Consider the following 21,875-nt stretch of genomic DNA (forward strand, 5'->3'; position numbering starts at 1 on the left):
ATCACCCTACCATTTAGAGTACCTGATGCTGTGATTTTAATTTTCAGTGTGGGGGCTTCTTTAGTGATAACTAATTACATATGCCACATCTCTCCTAGATCAATTGTACTTCTGTTTCAGGTTTTCTCAAGAATTGCTGCCTATCTCTTTAAGTTGCCCTGCTGGGTCTCCCAACAGGAATTTCACAATACTGCATAGCTTCTATTCTAAATCAAACCACCCCACTTTTGATGAAAATCCATCTAATTTATTTTGTGGAATGTGGTAAGAAGTACAGAGAATCTATTCCATTTTACAGAATATAGAAAACACTTTTTCTTAATTTTCTTTGTGACCTAAAACCCTCTCTTCTATCTATAACTTGTGCAGTACAGTCATTTCCACACAATAATTAAGAACTTCATACATGTGTGTTTGTTTCAGAATATTAAACTATTAGAAAAGGACACCTCAGGGCAGGTGTAGTGGCTTATGCCTGTAATCCCAGCACTTTGGGAGGCCAAGGCGGGTGGATCACCTGAGGTCAGGAGTTCACGACCAGCCTGGCCAACATGGAAAAATTCTGTCTCTACTAAAATAATAATAATAATAGTAATTAGCCAGGCGTGGTGGCAGGTGCCTATAATCCCAGCTATTCAGGAGGCTGAGGCAGGAGAATCGCTTAAACCTGGGGGATGGAGTTTGCAGTGAGCCGAGATCATGCCACTTCACTCCAGCCTGGGCGACAGAGTGAGATGCTGTCTCAAAAGACAAGAAAAGAAAAGGAAAAGGACACCTCTGTTTATTGTACCCTGTGGGGTGCCATGAGGGTATTTAATAAACGGTGTTTATTGCTAGAATCGTCCCCTCTAACCCAACATTCTCTGAGACTTTGTGGGGAAGAAATTTCCATTAACTCTCTTATTAGAGGAGCCTTATTCTTCCAAACATGAAACTGTAGAGGACTAAAATGTTCTATCTGAAGCTACAGAACTGAGATTATTCTTTATTATTCCTAAAACTAATTTTATTATTTCAAAAATCCACACTGGGTTTGATTTAGAATATTATCTTCTGTGGTACACGATAGGGTGCTGTAACAAGGCACACACAGATAGTGTTTAATCAAGACTCTTACATAATAGTTCCAGTGGTCTTCCCAGTCTGGGCTGTTATGGCGACTCCTTTATGTCAGAGGACTAGGCTTCGCCAGCTTCATCAAATTCTCCTATCCTAGACCCAAAGTAGCTGCTCTAGCTCCCACCATCATGTCCCCATGCCTTCAAGAGCAGAGGAGGGAAGGGAAATGTGGTCAGTCCTTAACTTAGAGGATAGGAAGTTTACCAGTAAAACAAATGGTGAGAATGAATAGATATTGGGGGCACGTGTAATTATCTGTGACATGTTGCAGCTTAATTTTACGGCATTCTAAATAGCATTTGGAATTAAATGTGAGGCCCGGAAAGAACATGTGCTTTGAATGGAGCAAGGAGAATTGGCATTATTCTACTTGAAGACGTAATCTGTGCAGAATACTTTGAGATCTTATTCTGTAACAATAGATGACTTTAAATAGGTTCCAGGCACTTTCCTGAGTGCTTTACATGAATTATCTCGTTTAATACTCAACCCTATGAGCTAGGTATTTTGATTCCCCCATTTCATAGATGAGGAAACTAAGGTGTAAAAGGCTCAGTAGGCTGCCTGCAGGCACAGAACTAGTAAGTGGTAGAGGTGGTACTTGAATCCAGGCATTCTGAGTCCAGAGTTGCCCCTCAAACCACTTCTGGTCCAGGCTCCACTTGGAATATTAGTCTGCCTGTTGAGATTGGATAGGAGGAAAGATTCCCCAAAACCTTGAGTTTAAATAAAAGTTTTTAAAAATATATATTCACAATAGCAAAGACTTGGAACCAACCCAAATGCCCATCAATGATAGACTGGATTAAGAAAATATGGCACATATACACCATGGAATACTTGCAGCCATAAAAAAGGATGAGTTCATGTCCTTTGTAGGGACATGGATGAAGCTGGAAACCATCATTCTAAGCAAACTATCGCAAGGATAGAAAACCAAACACCGCATGTTCTCACTCATAGGTGGGAATTGAACAATGGGAACACTTGGACACAGGGTGGGGAACGTCACACACCGGGGTTTGTCGTGGGGTGGGAGGATGGGGGAGGGATAGCATTAGGAGGAATACCTAATGTAAATGATGAGTTAATGGGTGCAGCACACCAACATGCACATGTATACATATGTAACAAACCTGCATGTTGTGTACATGTACCCTAGAACTTAAAGTATAATATATATATATATGAAACAATGCAATAAAGCATTTGCTTCTTTCTAGGCTTCAACCTGAAGTATTACTTTATTATTATAGTCAGGGTGGTAGATAGTAAGGAGATATTCTAGGTTTATGCTTAGTAAATGAAATCCAGCTTCATCTGAGGTATTAACTTAGACCAAAGAAGAGTAAAGAAAACGAATGTGAAGTACATGTGCTATTTTTACTACTACTGAGCAAATAAAATCTGAGCCTTTATCTTCCCGTTGTCAAGAGTTGTTAATAAATGATTTCAGTATACTCGTGTAATACTTCAGATTACTTTTTTTTTTTAATTGAGATAGGGTCTTGCTGTGTTGCCCAGACTGGTCTTGAACTCCTAGACTCAAGCAATCCTCCCACGTCGGCCTTCCAAAGTGCTGGGATTACAGGCATAAGCCACCATGCCTGGCCTTCCGACCACTTCTTATTTAAGGCAACCTGAAAAACAAGTCCATTCCAGTATTTGGGGCTTAATCTCATCCTCAGACAATTTAGGTGATTATTTATCCCCACATGCTTAAAGTATCTAAATTATCACAATTATTAAATAACATGATAAAATAATAAAATCCACTCCCTAAATGTGTTTATTTACTAGGGTTGCTGTAACAAAATGCCATAGACTGGATGGCTTAAAGAGCAGATATTTATTTTCTTAACATTCGAGAGGTCAAAAGTTCATGATCGATGTGTCAGCAGGTTTGGTTTCTTCTGAGGCTCTCTCCTTGGCTTGCTGTTGGCCACCATTTTGTTGCGTCTTCCTAGGGTGGTCCCTCTTGTGCCGGTGGCCCCTGGTGTCTCTGTGAGGCCTGATCTCCAGCTTTTATAAGAACACCAGTCAAATTGGATTAGGGTCAACTTTAATGATCTCGTTCTAACTTAATCACTGCTTTAAAAGGCCTTTTCTACAACTACAGTCACATTCTGAGGTACAGTGGTTAGGGCTTCAACATGTGTTTTAGAGGGACATAATTTAGCTCCTAACACTAGAAATACTTTGGAAACATTGAAGCTGTGAAATCAAACAATTTACACGAGTGAGAAGTTCAGCATTTGGATGTTTCCCGCTCTCTTATCTGGCTTTAGCCAAAATAAGAGGTAGTACAGATGGTATGTTTCAGTGTATACAAATCTCGTTACTTAAATATTTTTGGGCAGCCTTATTAAGTTTAATATGAAGATTATTTAAAACATACGAAAAGCCATGTTGAACTTGCTATTGTTTATACTTTCAATAGCTCAGCGAATGGAAAAATCAAAGTTATGTTAGCTAACATTTTGCTGAAAATGTAAGTGTAACTGAGTGATTTAAGTAGATCTGACAGGCAAGGCTTTATAGTCAATCATAGCAATACCAGGTTTTTAATGAAAGAATAGCTATTAGCCACGGAAGAGCTGAAAATAAAAATAAAGGTCAATGTTCGAACAGATGAATCCTTTTCTGAAGTAGTATCTGTAAATAACTTAAAGTACATTGTAACAAAATAAAACATTTTATATCTTTTGGGTTAGGGAAATGCAATAAAAGTGGATAAGTACATCACTAGGAAAGATTTGAAATATTCTCTTGAAGGAAAATATCATCAAAAGAATGATTCCATCTATCTCACAAAAATACTCAGAATGATACTGTTTTTAGTTTCTTGACCACTGTATTCTTTCATTAGAAATATCTTTGGAAAATGGGAAAATGGAAGGAAAATAGTGGAGTTTATGACTGATAGGATTAACCTGGAGAATAAGTGAGAGAAAATGAGGAAAACAATGAAAGCCAAAGAACTCTTGTGCCATTTTCTAAAAATAATCCTCCAACCTATGAAATTTTTACAAGTTGTACTTATCTGGCTTAGGATAAAATATATTCAAAAACCTTGGCACAACACAAAAGGAACATTTGTGTTTATTTGCTTAAATACTAAAGAAAATGATGGCACTATTAGGGAAGACTAATAAAAAATTCCAACTATATGGTTACCACGCATTGGAAGCATCTGACATCAACATAGGAGAGCTGCTGCATATTTTCTTTTAAATAATAATTGTTGGAGATAGATGACAATATTACTATATTATATTGCATGTAATACAAACTACACACAATTGTATATGGGTAAAATTGTATAAGGAAGACCAGGACCTTGAGATTATTAAGGATAGCATTAATAACAATACAACATCAGTTCAAATGATATGTCACTGTGCACCCTGAGGGCCTTAGATAAAAGACCCTCCAGTGTTTACTTCTCTGGCTTCACACCTCACTATCTTCACTCACCATTAAATTAACTCTGGTGATTCAGGAAATGTAGTTATCTCGAGGGACCATACTCTTTCTCTTCAGGACCTTTACCTATGCTGCTCTCCTGGCTTGAAATACAACTATACAATTCCCTTCCACCCTGCCTCCATCCGTCCTCTACCTCTACACAGAGTTAAAATTTCCTGTGAAAATCTCTTGAATAGCAATCTACAGTCTCTCAATAAGTCCAATACTGTCTGCTTTTACACAGTTTGACTACATTGGTGCTGTTTTGTTTGAATCCAGATAAAGCCATTGGCTTGCTTTTAGGCAGCCTTTTTTTAGAAATCTTCATAAACACAAGAATTATCTTGAGGAACTGAAACAAAGAAGATTTGCATTTCTCAGCTCATGATCTCTCCAGTTTACATGCTCATTAAGTGGCATTGCAAGCTGCGACTCACACTCACTGCTTGAATTATTCTCTCCTCTTCTTCTCTTCATATCATTGAATTTACATAACATAAATACATAAAGTTAAATACATATAAAATAAACCCACTGCACAGCACTTATACCACATCACAATGAGACTTTTACTTGTCTATGTCTCCTTCTAGACTATGAAATGGTTGATGGGTTTCTTTCCTTTTCACACTTACATATACAGTACTGGGGCACAAAGCACTAAGGAAATAGTTTGTTGAATGACTAAAGGACAAAATGAACAAGTATAATATACTAACCACAACAATTTTTTTTAAACTGAATTTTCAAGTTCTCACTGCGGTTCCACAAAAAGAAAGAAAAAAACAACTGAATTTTGGCCAGGCACAGTGGCTCATGCCTGTAATCCCAGCACTTTGGGAAGCTGAGATGGGAGGATCACTTGAGGCCAGGGGTTGAAGACCAGCCTGGGCAACATAGCAAGACCCCATCTCTAAAAAAAAAAAAAAAAACTAAAACAATTAGTCAGGTGTGGTGGCATGTGCCTGTAGTCCTGGCTGTTCAGAAGGCTGAGAGGAGAGGATCGCTTGAGCCCAGGAGTTTAAGGTAACAGTAAGCTGTGATCACACCACTGCACTCCAGCCTAGTGATGGCATAATCATAGCTTACTGTGATCTTGTTACTGAGACCTAGCAAGACCCTGTCTCTTAAAAAAATAATTAATTTTTACAAAATAACTGAATTTGTCACCTCAAAAATAAAAAAAAAATATTATTTCAGAATAACCAAAAAGGTTATGCTTACTTGATACTTTGTTTTTGTGAGTTAACAAACCATTATTGCATTTATTTTGGACCTAAATTGCTTAATCAGGTGATACTCTTTTATTGATTTTTCCAATTAATTGATGGAGTTGGATAGTGTATCCAGTTCCATCAGAGACTGCTTTGGCCTCAGAGACTGCTTTGATTGGAAGATGATTTATCTGATGTTTTCTATCTTTATGCATCTCTCCAACCGATAACGTTAAGTCTAACAATGTGTTTTTCCCTGTTCATCTAATTATTCCAATCTACATAGAAACAAGCTCTACTACCACACATCTTAAAGAAAAGGACAACCTCCCCTAATACTGTGTGACTTTCCAAACACTACCTCTCAATCACGACAAACCTTTACAAAATAGTCATAGGAGCTGTCTCTATTTACTCACCTCTCATTCCCTCTTCTGACTGGCCACTCCTTTCAGGCACCTAACCTTACTGCTTCACTGAATCTACTCCTCTCAGTCAGTTATCTCCATGAAGCCAAGCACTGTGGTCATGTCTATATTTTTTTCTTACTAAACCTCTTAAGTAGTAATCAACATTATTTTTTTAGTTCTTGACACACTTACTTCTTCTGATTTCTGTACCATTGCACTTACTGCTTTTCCCCCACCTTAAAAGGTCCTCCTATTCAGCCTCCTTGACAGTCCTGATTTTCTTCTGTACCTCTAACTGTGGGAATATTCCAAGCTCCGTTCTCTTTACTCTTTATGTGTATTTCCTCCCCAGGTTCTTATATTTAGCAGCATAGATTTTAATTGTATCTGCATGTCAATATATTCTATCTCTCTATCTTTCTAGCCTTGACCTGTTTCTCATGGTCCTAACTTAAAAATACATGTTTATTGTATTCCCTATTCTATCTTATTACTGTTGTATCTGAAGCACCTAGAACAATGCCTATATCATAGGTTCTTGGTGTTTAATGAGTATTTATAGAATGAATTAATAAGTCAGTGGATGTTTCTAAATATAACACATATCTCTAAATAAGCAAAGAGAGAAAGAGTTCACCTGTAAATATGACACCTCTTGGAATACTCTTTGAGAGAAAGTTTGCCCTTCCGGAACACGGGTGAAATATTGCCCCCAGACATTTTGGATTTTAGTAATTTTTCATGTGACTAGAGAATATTAAAATGCACTACTTTTCTAATCTTTTTTATTCTTAATAGAATACTTCAGATGGTGTTCACAAATCAAAGGTTTCATGTCATAATTTGTAGTAGACTTTATGTCTTTATAAGGTTAATGATTCTTCAATGGATACAAATAATTAATAATGATGGCATTCCTAAAAGCATAAAAGCATTTTCTAATATTGTACATATTTTAATGGACTATATTGACATTAAACATATTACATAGATGTAACACGTTTGTTATAATTACAGTATATGTACATAGATGCAGATAATTATACATTTGTGCTTGTATAGAATATATGTGCTTTTTAACAAACTTTTACAAACTAACTTGTAAAGCCATATGTGAATGTATACATAAAAATACCTGTGTAGATAACCATTGTTCTATTTGCAAAATAAAAAAGACCAGACTTTACATTTTCCTAAAATGTTGTATAATGGAATGATTGCAAGACTAAGATTTAGAAAGACAGGTTTCTAATTCAGCTTTTGCTGCTAACTAATGTGATGTTAAGCAAGTCATTATATCCACTAGAATGTAACCTCCATTGGGGCAGGGATTTTGTCTGTTGTGCTCATTGCTGTATTACCAGCATCTGGAAAAGACTGGACCCAGAGTAAGGGCTGAACGAATTTGTTGCATGAATTCTGTTTCTCCAGATTTACAGTTTCCACATCTATAAAACAATGTTTCTTCTAATCCTCACATTCCAAATTAATATTGGGGCCCTTATGAATTTAAATAAGGCAAATTTAAAACTAGAACTGTTTATTGAGTTTCTGCCTGGACCTTTATATTGCTTAATCAATTGAAGCTCTTTTCATGAATATTTATTAATATGAATAAGACAACAGTTAGATGTCAGTTCATCTGCCATCTTCATTCAGCAGGACTAAAACAAAAACTTTAATATTAAAAATATTCAAATTCACAAAATCAAGTAAATATAAAAGAAAATTCAATAACTAGCCCCTCAAATGATGTTTTTCAAGCATTTGTGTCCTTTACACCGTGGAAGCTATTAAAGTTTAAAACTGCTGTAAGAATTTTGAGACACCCTGTAGATATACCCTTCTTTAAGAAAACTTGATATCCCAACTAAAATATACAAATGAATAAAGATTATTCACTTTTAAAGTTTTTCTTTTCAGTTTTCATTTTCATTTGTCACCAAATATGTAATAAACAACAATCATGTGAAACCTGTGTTAGATAATGCAAGAGAAATCAGTTATTGACAGTCTGCACTTCACCATCATCTGGACTGCCAGCAACACACAGAGCCCGAGATCACTGGTGACAGAGCCTCTGGGTTGGAGTCAACATCGACATTACAAAGACTGGAGAGGAAGCCTGGGGACCTGTGCACTACTTGCAAGACTGCAGCCTTCCCCTTCCCCTCTGCCACAGCCACCATTACTCACAGCCTCCCGTCACCAGGACTGATCCCCGCAGTGTACTGCTTCCCTCTTTCCTCATGGCTTGTGTCGTCACTTCCCCCTGCCCTGCTTAATCAGACCCTGGCTCCTTTTCAAACAAAACAATTCCCGCTCTACCTCATCACTCTCTACCCCTCTCATCCTGCCTAATTTTTTCCCTATCAGCGATATTGTATCTTCTTTGTTTCACTGTCTTTCTTTTTTTTTTTTTTTTTGAGACGGAGTCTTGATCAGTCGCCCAGGCTGGAGTGCAGTGGCGCAATCTCCGCTCACTGCAAGCTCCGCCTTCCAGGTTCACGCCATTCTTCTGCCTCAGCCTCCTGAGTAGCTGGGACTACAGGCGCCCGCCACCACACCCGGCTAATTTTTTTGTATTTTTAGTAGAGACAGGGTTTCACCATGTTAGCCAGGATGGTCTCGATCTCCTGACCTCGTGATCCACCCGCCTCGGCCTCCCAAAGTGCTGGGATTACAGGCGTGAGCCACCGCGCTCGTCCTATTCGCTGTCTTTCTTGTATACACACGCAAACTAGAATCTACGCTCCTTTAAAGCAGGAAATTTCTCATCCATCCATATATCTCCAGCACCTCGAGCAGTGTATGACACATAATAGATGCTCCATAAATATTTATAGGATAGATGAATGAACAAAAAACAGAATGAACTAACACTCTAACCTGAACCCGCCATATTGTTGATCCTCTTAACTGTTTCTCCTCCAGTTTTCAGCAGCACCTCACCGTTTAGATTTAAAGTTCCTGCAATTTCTCTAGCCATGATCCTCGTGATTTTCAATAACTGGTGTTCTACCCAGATTTTATTATCTCATGCTGTCTTGGATAAACACTTGTAATTCATCTTGGCTCAATACTTTGGTAATATACCCCTGGGGCTTACCCCTGTCCTTCAAGTGAGATCTGGCCAGTATGTGGCCATGAGTGGCCACTGCTCTACCATACTGACTTCACAAATGAATTACCTCTAGAAAGGAATCAACATATAAATGAATAAATGCCAAAACTAAACTAAACAGCATTTACAATGGCCATAGATGAAGTCCCTGCCTTCGGTAAGTGTGCACGTTCCACAATGACAAGTCAAGTGGGCAAGACAAGAGTCCAAAAAGGGGATAGGTAGAGAATTCTTGAGCCATAGGTAGGTAAGTGGGAACATCCATGTGACTCTTGGTAGGAGTATAAATCACTACAATGTTTCTAAAGGGGAATTTAGAAATAGCTATTTAAATTAAACAGATTCCTACCCTTTCAGTAGCATTTCAACTTCTAGTAATTCATTCTGTAGAAGCTCTCCTATAACAACTGGAAATATCCAATAGCCCATCAATAAAGAGATGGTTTAATGATGAACCACATAGTCATAAAATGGAATAGTGCAATCTTTAAAAAGAATAAATATATACCTGTTTGTGTTACATTATATTAAATGGAATGTGAAAATTGCACATTAGTATATGTGGTGTGATTTCACTATCAACAGTTTATACCCCTGTTCTAGATACGAGGAATAACAGTGAACAATACTCACAATGACCCTGCTCGCATAGAAATTAAATTCTAATTGGAAAACAGACCACAAACAGATAAAGGTTTAATGGCAGATAAAGCAGTGCTTTGAAGAAAAAGCACAGCAAAGGGATACTATACAAAGCCTCCCTGAGGAGACAGCCTGTCTTGAAGCAGAAATCTGAATAAGGAGCAAGGCAAGAAAGTCAGAAGAGACAAACAGAAGTAAAAAAGGCCCAGAAGCAGCATGCTTGCAGGCTTGAGGAAATGCAGGGAAGACAGTGTGACTGGAGAGCATTGATCATATGGAATGAGGGGCAGAAGATGAGATGTGAGATGTCCAAGGACCAGATGATATGGCATTTCCTGGGCCACGATAACAATTTTGGATTTTCATTTTACTTTGGTGATTAATCATTATAAGATCTTGAGCAGGGGAATGATATATTCAGATTTACATTTTTAAAGACTCACCATGGCTGTTATGTCAAGAATATTCTGAGGAGGAAAGGAATAGAAGCAGTGACACTAGCTGTATGGGTATGGCACTGCTCTTTTGAGAGATGATAGTGTCTGGACATAGGGTTGGAGCTGTGGAGAGGAAGAAGAATGACCAGATTTGTGATGCATTTTGAAGGCAAAGCCAAGAGGATTCGCTGATGGATTGGGTGTGGGGTGTGTTAGAGGAATCAAAGATGATTACAAGGATTTAGGCCTTATCACCCAAGTGAATTGTAGTACCATTTACTGTGGGAGGAGGATTTAGTAGTAGGAGGTGGTAGTGTGGTGGAGGTGGGGAAGAGTTCTGTCTTGGATATGTTAATGTTGAAGTGCCTATCAGATCTGTAAATGGAGCTACTAGGCAATTGGATTAATGACTTCAGCATTTATGGGAAAGGCTAAGACCTTGATGTATATTTGGGAGGCACAAGGGCATAGGTGGCTTTGTTAGCTATGTTAAAGCTATGTTAGAGATCACCTAGGAAGTAAGTGTAGAAGAAAGCAAAAGGTCTGAGGCCTGAGGTCTAGGGATTGTCTATTTCTAAAAATCTCAAAGAGGAAAAATCCAGCAGAAGAGACTGAGAAGTAACAACCAATGTCAAAGAAGGAAAAATGGAGAATGTGGATCACAGTAGCCAAGTGAAGAAGCTTGTATAGGTATAAAGAAAAAATAGTTCCCAAATTACTAACCATTGTCTTCCTTGAGTGGTGAAATTATAGGGGGCATTCAATGTTGGCAATTTCTGTAACATTTAAATATTTTGTAACATACATATATTGTCTTTGTAAGCAAAAATAGCAATAAAAAGGTTAAGAACAATAAGAAATAAAAATTTTAATGAACATACTAAATGTGTAGGAAGGATCAGCATTAAGTTCATATAGCATAACCTGTTATATCTTTGATTAGACAATTTACAAAAGGAATCCAGTGACCAAAAATGAGAGGGAAAAAATGCAGTGTTTCAAATGGCTTATCTAAGAGTGTATTTAGGTACCTGCTTTGTAAAGGTTTTATGTGGATTGAAAAGTTAATGTGTTTATATAGTAGTTATGTATGTAATTATGTATATAGAGCATTGTTCATATATTATTAATGGGTATTATATGATACTATACAGAAACTAAAGCAAAAACCAGAAATTTATATAGGACGTATAGATGTAATAAAGTCTAACAGTTTTCCTAACCTACTGATACTGCTTATACATGTAAGCAAGTAAATATTTTAGAATTTATTTCCGTGCTATGAATAGAATGCTGGTTAGTGCATTTCAAAGTGGCTCAGGAAAATTCCTCTGAGCTTATCAAGAACTGAAATGCAAATGTATGTAATTCCCAGTACAAATGGAGGTGTACACCCCAAACTGCCAGTCAGAACTCATGCAGCTGAGTCAAAAGGCCATGAGATAGCTGTGTAGTCTTTGAATTAAGATAAAACCTGTTACACCTAACTCCATAATCTATATGGAGTATAAATAAGTATAAATATTATATAGTGTATGTTAAAGTGCTGCAAAAATCATCAATTAAAATACTAGTTTCTCTTTATGAGGATTGCTGATACGTGACAGTAAAACTGTGGTATTTTTCATACTGGGTTCCAAATGCACCTTCTCCTTAAAAGAACACGACCTGTCCTTTAGGACTATTCATACACATTTAGTGAATTCCGTATTAGGAGAAACCTATTAGATTGTTCACCATTATCTTTCCACATAACAGTTGGGTGCCAAATTCAGATTTTCATTGAAGTTGTCACCATCAATAATACAATGATTTCATTTTGGCTGATTGAGATTTAGGCAGTCACTGAAACTGTGGCCATGGCATAGCATCCAGTGGTACTCCCCTTAGCCAAGCATACTTTGGCAAGGAGCCTGAATCAAGCAAAGTACTCCCTTAGGTTACTATTTTTCTGATTAAATTTGTAATTATGTGTAAAATTAACTATTGTATTTGCAGGATCAATTGATATTCAGGAGTAAACTGTCTAAATAAAACTTAGAGTTTCTTTTACTCTCTCCTGTCAGAGTCTGGCCACAAAAAGTTAAAAAGTACCATCCAGAGAAGCACAGAAACAGGCATGGCAGCTGAAATGAGAAAGATGGTAAGGCAGCCGAGCCGAGAGTCTACTGACGGCAGCATCAACAGTTACAGCTCTGAGGGCAAGTAAGTGCTGTCAGCACGTCTGCATGGCTGTGGAACCAGGAATTGTGTACTAATCAGTAAGATAACAAAGCCACTGTTACTGTGCAGCTTCTCTATTTAATCAGAAGTTCAACCATCCATTTTAAACCACCCTGATGGCTTATAAGTAAGTACACATGGACACACCTCTACACCTGGTCATTCATACCTTTCAAAGGGTGAAGAAATTCTGAGTCCACATGAACAAATTGATTTCCTCCATCTAGGAAAGCCCAGACTAGTTCCTTACCGGATGTTTAGTGCACAAATGCCACAGGTAATGGACTCTTTCATATGGGAAACTCATAGTCTGTCCCTGTCACCAAAGTCCAAATTAAAATTTATAAGTAAGGAACTGATTTCCCATTTTCTTAATTTTCTCCAAGCTATTTTGGACCCTAAGCTTTTCTAAGTCTAACACTGTCATATATGTAAGTTACATTTTCTTGTTTTTAAAACATTGCTGACTCATTTTTACCTTAGGAAATAATCCAGGGTCTATCAGCTTCATTATTTTTCTGACTAAAATGTTTTAGTTAATTCTGAAAAAATAGAATACGATTTTTAAAAATTTACTCTGTTCGATTCTTTTTCTTTCTTTTTTTTTTTTTACCATTTCATATGGATCCTGCACAAAACCTGCTTCTTCCTGTGCTTGAGAATATTTCTGGTAAAATTGACTTTTTACTGAGGTAGTGGATCTTACAAATAAGTAATTAATGTGTTGTTTTGGATTACATGGAGATTCACCACATATAAATTTTCCATAATTATTTGTTCATTACCATTCACATTACTCATATACCAATTTGATATTTCTAATTTCTTGTCTTTACTGGAATTTTTCTATATTGTTTAGAAAATTTAACAGAATTATGCCAAGTTACTGTTTGTGATATTCTTTCCCATTCCTGAAACTAGTTGGTCTCTGTTTCGTTGGTCAAATGATTGGCTTGTTATGCATGTTTCCAGTAAGGAATATAAGAACAAAAATCAGCAGGTATGAAAGTTACAGAGATAAACTTACTGACAAAATACCCATATTTGATGAAGTAGCATAAAGTAATATACAAATGAGACTTGAACACATCATTTTCTGATATAAAAAAGTAACAAATAAAATTTGCCTCCATCATAAACCACTTAATCTCTTGGATTTATTTTCATGGTCTCTGGATGGGATTATAATCTGTGTCCCATTTAATTCCCTTGGTTAAAAGAAATAATAGATGTGAAAGCACAATGGAAAGAGTAAGTCTCTATAGAAATATGCTCATTCAAAAAATGCTTATTGAATGCCTATCACATACTGAGCATAGTTGTCATTACCCAGTGATAACTACATCAGTCAACAAGAAGAGAACAGGCACTGCCCTTGTGCAGCTTACATCCTGGGGCTATCAGGAAGTTGTATTATAGGAAGAAATACAGATTTTTTAACCAATTAATTTCCATTGGAACCAAATAAAAGTCTCAAATAATTCATCTTTGAATCAATTAAATGTTTATAAATAAGAACTTGAACTATGTTATAACATTTATTCAAGAAATTATTGGCCACTTTAAAAATTTAGCATGAATGTTACCTAATGTTCATGAGCAAGTATCTGTGTGAAGTTTATGATATAAAAATTCGCATCTTATGTTTTTTTGTCAGCAACACATTTATATAAGGATTTGGAACTTGGTATATTAAAAACTATAACTGAGCCCTCTTGAATAGGGCATTAGGTGTTAAATTGGGAGTTTACACCTTTCCTCAGTCAATGTTAAGCCTCATATGCTTGGCTCAAAGGCAATGCAAAGAATCAATTAAAAAAACAGATTGTCTAAGTAATATTTATGTTTCATGATCATAATTAGTCAAGTGGAAACTAGTGAAAAGAATTCTAGAAGATTTCATGGGTTTTTTCCTTTGGTTTTTATCCTTTTGCTGATAGTTTAATATTTCCTGGAGTGCGACTGGGAGCTGACAGTCAATTCAGTGATTTTCTTGATGGATTGGGACCAGCCCAGCTTGTTGGCCGCCAAACCCTTGCCACCCCTGCAATGGGTAAGAATCATTTTTTTTTTCTACAGGAAAATTGATGTTTTGTGTTTGACAAAGTCATTTAAAATATTTAAAATTGTGTAATAGCAATACAAGTGAGAAGCAACATTTTAGCTACAGTTACTGTTTGCAAACAACTATTCTAATTTCAAGTGCATTTTTCTAATTTGAGATATTATGAAAAAGGAAGTAAAATTAGCCATAAATATTTGAATTACCAGAAACCCTGATATAATAGATGTAAATGTAGGACAAGGGTGGCATTTCACAGCATGGAAGAAAAAAAAAAAAAGACTGTTCAGTAAAGTATAGTAACATAACTATTTACCTGTGTGAAAAAATTAATGGAATTCCCTCATGCCTACACAACTTACCAAAAAAGTTAATATTTTAGACTCAACTATAAAAAAGAAAAGGGAAGGTGGAGAAAAACACTAAAAAGTACTGGAGAACACTTAAGTTAATCTGTCTGTAATCTTGCAGTGGGAAAGAACTTCAGCAAAATGCATGAAAATAGATCAGCTTGAAGACACAACATAGTGGAATTTCACAATACTGAGGCTTGATAGAAAATCATGCAAGCCTCCTAAGAGGAAAAATAATTTTACAAAAAAACTATCAAAAATCAGATTCTCGCGGGGCGCTGTGGCTCACGCCTGTAATCCCAGCACTTTGGGAGGCCGAGACAGGTGGATCACGAGGTCAGGAGATCGAGACCATCCTGGCTAACACGGTGAAACCCCCGTCTCTACTAAAAATACAAAAAAAATTAGCCGGGCATAGTGGTGGGCGCCTGTAGTCCCAGCTACTTGGGAGGCTGAGGCAGGAGAATGGTGTGAACCCAGGAGGTGGAGCTTGCAGTGAGCCCAGATCAGGGCACTGCACTCCAGCCTGGGCGACAGAGCGAGACTCCGTCTCCAAGAAAAAAAAAAAAAAAAATCAGATTCTCATTGAGCTCTTCGTATTTTCATTGGATTCTTCAATATACTGGAAGCCAGAAGACTGTTAGCATTACCTTCAGAATTCGGAGTAACAAGAGATTTCCAACCTAGAATACAAAAGCCAGCCAAACTATCACGTAATTTTGAGGCTAGAGTAGGTACATACTCGGCCCCAAGCAAGGCCTCAAATCATTTTCCTCATTTCTAACATTTCTCAGAAAGCTACTTGAAGATTTACTTTGACCGAATGAACTAAACGACTTTTCAAAATTATGAACTAAAAAAAAAAAAAAGATGGAACCAAAAAATAAATGCTTCCTCACAAGGTAAATATGATTGGGATACCCAGGATGATAGCAAAGGAAGAACTAAAGATAGCTGCAGCTAGGTTTCAAAGCAGCATTCAAATTGCATCATGTCAGACTTCATGAGATAAAATCTATAGAATACCTAATGGGTTTGATTTTTGTGGAAGAGATAAACAACCAGGAGAAACTAAGATTTGAACTAGTGAGGTCTTCATAAAAATGTAAGCAAATGCTTTTTTAAAAGATACTAATTAAGTGTAGGGAAAAAGAAGGTCTGTCTAAGAAATAAGAAGTAGTTATAATATTCTAGTTCACAAAGTTATGCATAAGGTTACATAGTCAAAATAATATAAATATTAATATTGGGAGAATGGGATGACAGAAATTGTCAAGTATGTAGTAGGGGTAGGAAGGCAGTGAAAGAGATCAAAATTGAAGTCAATAATAATATCTAAAACTGCAAAAAGGAAAATATAAGTATAGTGCTTACAAATAAGGAGGCAAATTCCAGAAAGTAAATCAGATAAAAATATTGAAAATTTTGGAAGCAATAATTTTTGGAAGACAAGAAGTTGAGAGACAGGTAGAAGTTAGTTATGCATAAACATAACAGGTTTTATAGAACAGTTGGGGATATGTGTGTGATTTAAAAAGAAATCTTTAAGAAATATTAAAAGGACAAAAAGAGAACAAAAGACTTCTAGGAACTGAGGTCTAAAACAGAATTATAAAACTAATGAATGTCTAGAACAACAAAGTTGATCAACTGACCAGACAAATAAAGAGAATCCATGCCTGAGAAAATGGAAATGATTCAACTAAGTAAAAATAACTTAGAAATTTTCAGAGATAAAGTATCATATAATCCACAGAGAAAAACACCAAGAGATTATTAAACAAAAAAGAAGTATATATTTTTAAGAAAGAAAGTTAGAGAATGGGAAATATAGTGACTTAAAATTTAAAACTCTGAATGAGCTAAATAGTATACTGAATAAAGCTTAAGATATAATTAGCTACAAGAACTATAGAATACCACCAATAACATGGCTTATTTAAATTAAAAAAAAAATCTTTTGTAAGAGAGGAGAATTCAGGATGTAGGAAGAATAAACCAAAAAGCTCAAACTTACTCTAATAGGAGCCTAAAAAGAGAATAGAGAGACAGTTTTTGGAGAAAAATAATGATGCCTGAACTGTTTTAAGAAAAACATAAAACCTGAGAGATTGAAAGAGCACACTGAGTGGTGAACTGAACAGTCTGTACAAAACAAACAAACAAGGAAAAGCTTCTTCATGCAATTTCAGGACATCATCTCAAGTCATGAAGAAGAAAAAGAAGATTACCTAAAATAAAAAACATGATGGAGAATTTCATCAGAAAACTCAAATCTTTAAGAGCCCAATAGAAATTATAGAATTGAAAAATAAACTAAACTTAAGAATTCAATGGATGAATTACCAGCAGTTTAGACAGAGTTGAGGAGAGAATTGGTTAATGGTTAATTGGAGGACAGAGCCATAAGAAAGTATCCAGAATTAATTGGACACATAAAATAATGGAAAATATGAATAAGAAGTTATAAGACCGAGCAGAAAAGTGAGGTCTAATATATGTCTAATTAGTCCCAGAATAGAGAAAGAAGGAGTATAGGCCAGAAGCCATTGAAAATATAATGGTTGAGTGAGAATTATTCACGTTTCTAGCATAAAAGAAAAAACAAATATTTAAGGTAATGATATCCCAATTACACTGATTTGATCATAACAAAGTATATGAATGTATTAAATTATCACACATACCTCAAAAATATGTACATGTATTATGTACATATTATGTATCAATAAATAAAAAGTAAAATGGAAAATAAAGACAATAAAATGTAACAATAAAAATTATATATATAATTGAAAAATTTTCAGAACTGAAAATAAATATAGTCATACTTTCCAGAGACCCTCATGAACCCCAAGAAAAGCAAATTCAGCAATGCTAAAAATAATATTGTCACAACCAAATGGGATTTTTTTATGAACACATGGTTGGTTTAATATTTGAAAACTAATATAATTGATCACATTGCTGTAATAAAAAAGAAAAAATGACCATCTTAAGTATGCAAAAAAATGTTTGATAAAATTCAGTTTTAATTTATGATAGAAAATTATCAGACTGAAAATAGAGTGGAGTTTACTTATCTGTTAACGTTTCTACAAAACACACGTGTGTGTGTGTGTATTTGTGTATTTGCACATCAGATTGTCCAAATTCTTTAAATCTTTCAATATAAGTAGCAAAGACATTCAGAAATATGCATTCTGATACACTACTATTAGAAGCATAATTTGGTGCAGTCACCAATTGGAATAATATGGCAGCATCTAGTAAAAATAAAAATGTAGATGTGCTGTGACCCAGCAATACAACTTCTAATTTACATATCCTCAAGAAACTCTTTGCAGCATTTTTTTGTAGCAGCACCAAATAGGAAAACCAAGACCCCTAATTGGAGAGTAGATAAATAAATATGACATTCATGTAATGCAATATTATAGAGAAATTAAAGGGAATGTCCTAGATCTCAACACATCAACTTGGATGGATATCTAAGAAAATATTACTAAGTGAAGAAGGAAAATTGCTGAATGATACCACTTATACAAATGCTTAGGCTGGACACGGTGGCTCACACCTGTAATCCCAGCACTTTGGGAGGCCAAGGCAGGCAGATCACCGGAGGTCAGGAGTTTGAGACCAGCCTGACCCACATGGCAAAACCCTGTCTCCACTAAAAATACAAAATAAAGCCAGGCATGGTGGCACATGCCAGTAGTCCCAGCTACTCAGGAGACTGAGGCAGGAGAATCGCTTGAGCCCAGGAGATGGAGGTTACAGTGAGCCAAGATCACACCACTGCACTCCAACCTGGACGACAGAGCAAGCCTCTGTCTCAAAAAATAAATAAATAAATAAATAAATAAAGCTTAAAATTTGGAAATTTATTTAAGATGGACAGTTGTTAAAAAATATAACCTACCACAAAGAATTTAAGAGTAAATAGAAAGCTGAAAAAACCTGAGTAGAACTATAACTACCAGTATTTAACATTCTACTTACCAAAAAATGGGGAGAATACACCCAGATATTTTCACAGATGAGTTCTAATAAATATGAACTCAAGAGACATGAAAATTATGAAACAAATATTTTCATGAAATAAAAAGGAAGGGACTCATTCTAGTTGCTAATCTAATTTTGTATCAAACTATACATGGGCTACATAGTGCTCCTTAATAATCAAAGAAATGCAAATTAAAATATCGTTTTAACCAGATTGGCAAAAATTAAGCATATTTTTGATACTGATATTAGACATATTGCTAATACCAATGTTAGAGTGTGGGAAGCAGGAAGAGCTATATTTCTGGTGATAGTGCAAACTGGTACAACCTTTCTGGAGGAGTTGGCAGTATGCATGGAATTTTTGGATGTCCATACTATTAGATATGAAAATTTAAAATCTTGGAATTTTATGTTCAAAAAATAACTGATACAAGAATGCGTACAAGAATTCTTATAAAACTGTTCATTATAACCCTATTTACATACACTGCACTATAAAATAGTTTATGTAAATAACCTTTATTTCCATCAATAGGAGTCTGATTTAATAGGTAATGACATGTCCATGCAGTAGTCCATACAGTCAATAAAATGATGGTGTATGATCATGATTGCTGATAGATGGATAAATAGATAGATGGATAGACAGGCAGAGAGATTGATAGAAGTATAAGAATGCTAGGATATTCACCAAATATTAATGGTGGCTTTCTCTGGATAATGAAAATACATATGGTTACAATTTTTTATTATATACCGGATGAAATAAGAGTAAGAAATCTTATTAAGTATAAGAATTATAGAAATACTTTAGTGTTGTTATAGTCATTTATTAACTAATTTGCAAATCTCATAAGAGGTATTAATACCAGAAAAAATAAGAGAATGGTTTCCAAATTTGATTTGGAAACTGAGAAAGAAAAGTGGATTGTGGAGTGAGGGGTCTAAATATTAGTTTCTTATCAAAATCATGAAGATAAAAATCTGTAGTCTGTTACGGGCTCTCCTTTTTGTTTTAACTGCACATAACTGCAAAGAAGCTGAAACACATCTTGCTCCTTTCCATTTGCAGGTGATATACAAATTGGAATGGAGGACAAAAAGGGCCAATTAGAAGTGGAAGTCATTAGAGCACGAAGCCTCACACAAAAGCCTGGTTCCAAATCTACACCTGGTAAGGAGAAGTATTCCTGAATTTGGTGAAGGGACTATTTAATAGGCAAACAAATAAAAACATTTGCTGCATTTGAATTTCATATGCTCTGTTTTGCATCATCTGATTGATTAAAAAAGCAGTGTGTCTGTGTTCTTTGATGTTATTAAAACGGATTTGGGTTTTCCTTGCACAGTTATTCTTTCAGAAGATGTTAGGAAGTATGTTATAATATTTTTTTAAAGTTTAGTTATGGTCGTTTCTTAGCTTGTGTCAATTATTTTCTTTTTGCACGCTTAGAAAGCCAAAAGAAAAAAGAATATAGTTCTAATCATAAAAAGGGAAAAATGAGCTTTAAGATATAAACCTGCATTGTAACCCAAGTAAGTCAAAGTCTTCAAATAACTTTGTATACATTGAGTCAAAATGAGGAAAATGGCAGTAATGGTAACATATAGATTTAAGGAACAGAATTTATGGAGCAATGGAAATTTTAAGTAATTTAAACAGTCAATGGGAAACTTTCAGTAAGCATCTCTAATTCTCTAATAGGGAATTCTCTAATTAAAAAAATAGTTGAATTTAAGGAATAATTTCTTATATGTTAATATACCTTTGTTTAGCTCCATATGTCAAAGTATATCTTTTGGAAAATGGGGCCTGTATAGCCAAGAAGAAGACAAGAATTGCACGAAAAACCCTTGATCCTTTGTATCAGCAGTCTCTGGTTTTTGATGAAAGTCCACAGGGTAAAGTTCTTCAGGTCAGTAATAGTTTGGCTTTTTACATTGAAATGTCTGTTTTATCCATACATCGAAGAGATGGTCAAACACAAAGAGAATAAAATTTGGTAAAGATAAATGTAGGATAATATTCTTGAGTAGACAAAATTCAAATGGTTAGTTTATAATATAAATAATATATAATATTAAAAATATTTGGTGGGTCTAATAGAGAACAATTTTATTTTATCTCTCTCTCTTCTTGTCTTTTCTCTCTCTATCCTCTCCTTCTAGCTTTGCCCTGTTCCCAGCCCTCCTCACTCCTCACTAGATAGATAGATGATAAATAGATAGATAGAGATATGTCCTCACTAGATAGATAGATGATAGATAGATACAGATATAGCAAACAAAACAATGTTAATAATAGTTGGTTGAGCATTGCTATATACCAAACATGGGGTACAAAGAGGAAGAGGGAGAGGAAAAGAGAAGTGTGCAGACACCAGCAAATATTGAGCCCTGGTGGAGTGCCAGATGCATTTCTAGGTGCTTATATACATTATTTAAATTTTGTAACTAACATGTGCAATAAGTATCATTATCCCCATTTTAAAGATTATGTCTGAGATTCAAGAGGTAAAGTAATTTCACAAAGTTACTCAGTAAATTTCAAAGACGTGATTCACCACCAACTCTGCTTGTGTAAAACAGGTGAATGAGTTCAGTTGAGAACCTTTACAGACGACTGAAGTATTAGAAAATAGAACCTGGGAGTATGTGAAATGGAAGGCTTGTCTGACACTAGTAGCCAATAGAAGTTGACCTAGATTGTGGTAATTTTTAATGATCTAATTGAAATATTAATCATCTAAATCAAAATTGGCAGGCAAGTCCTCAAAAGGTACCAGCTCACAATTATTTTTTGACCTACCCCTTC

General features: G+C 35.5%; 1 protein-coding gene across 50 annotated transcripts in view; it reads left to right on the plus strand.

Annotated features, from left to right (window-relative positions):
- Positions 1-21,875, plus strand: part of RIMS1 (regulating synaptic membrane exocytosis 1) — a 516,521-nt gene that overhangs the window by 491,508 nt on the left and 3,138 nt on the right. For all 50 annotated transcript variants that reach the window (XM_034962340.3, XM_034962337.3, XM_034962336.3 and 47 more), the window contains 4 exons: positions 12,481-12,619; positions 14,578-14,690; positions 20,133-20,234; positions 20,837-20,976. In XM_034962340.3, the coding sequence (XP_034818231.1) occupies positions 12,481-12,619; positions 14,578-14,690; positions 20,133-20,234; positions 20,837-20,976 (494 nt within the window). The remainder of the gene's footprint in view (positions 1-12,480; positions 12,620-14,577; positions 14,691-20,132; positions 20,235-20,836; positions 20,977-21,875) is intronic.

Source organism: Pan paniscus, chromosome 5, assembly GCF_029289425.2.
Source record: "Pan paniscus chromosome 5, NHGRI_mPanPan1-v2.0_pri, whole genome shotgun sequence".
Classification (NCBI taxonomy): Eukaryota; Metazoa; Chordata; class Mammalia; order Primates; family Hominidae; genus Pan; species Pan paniscus.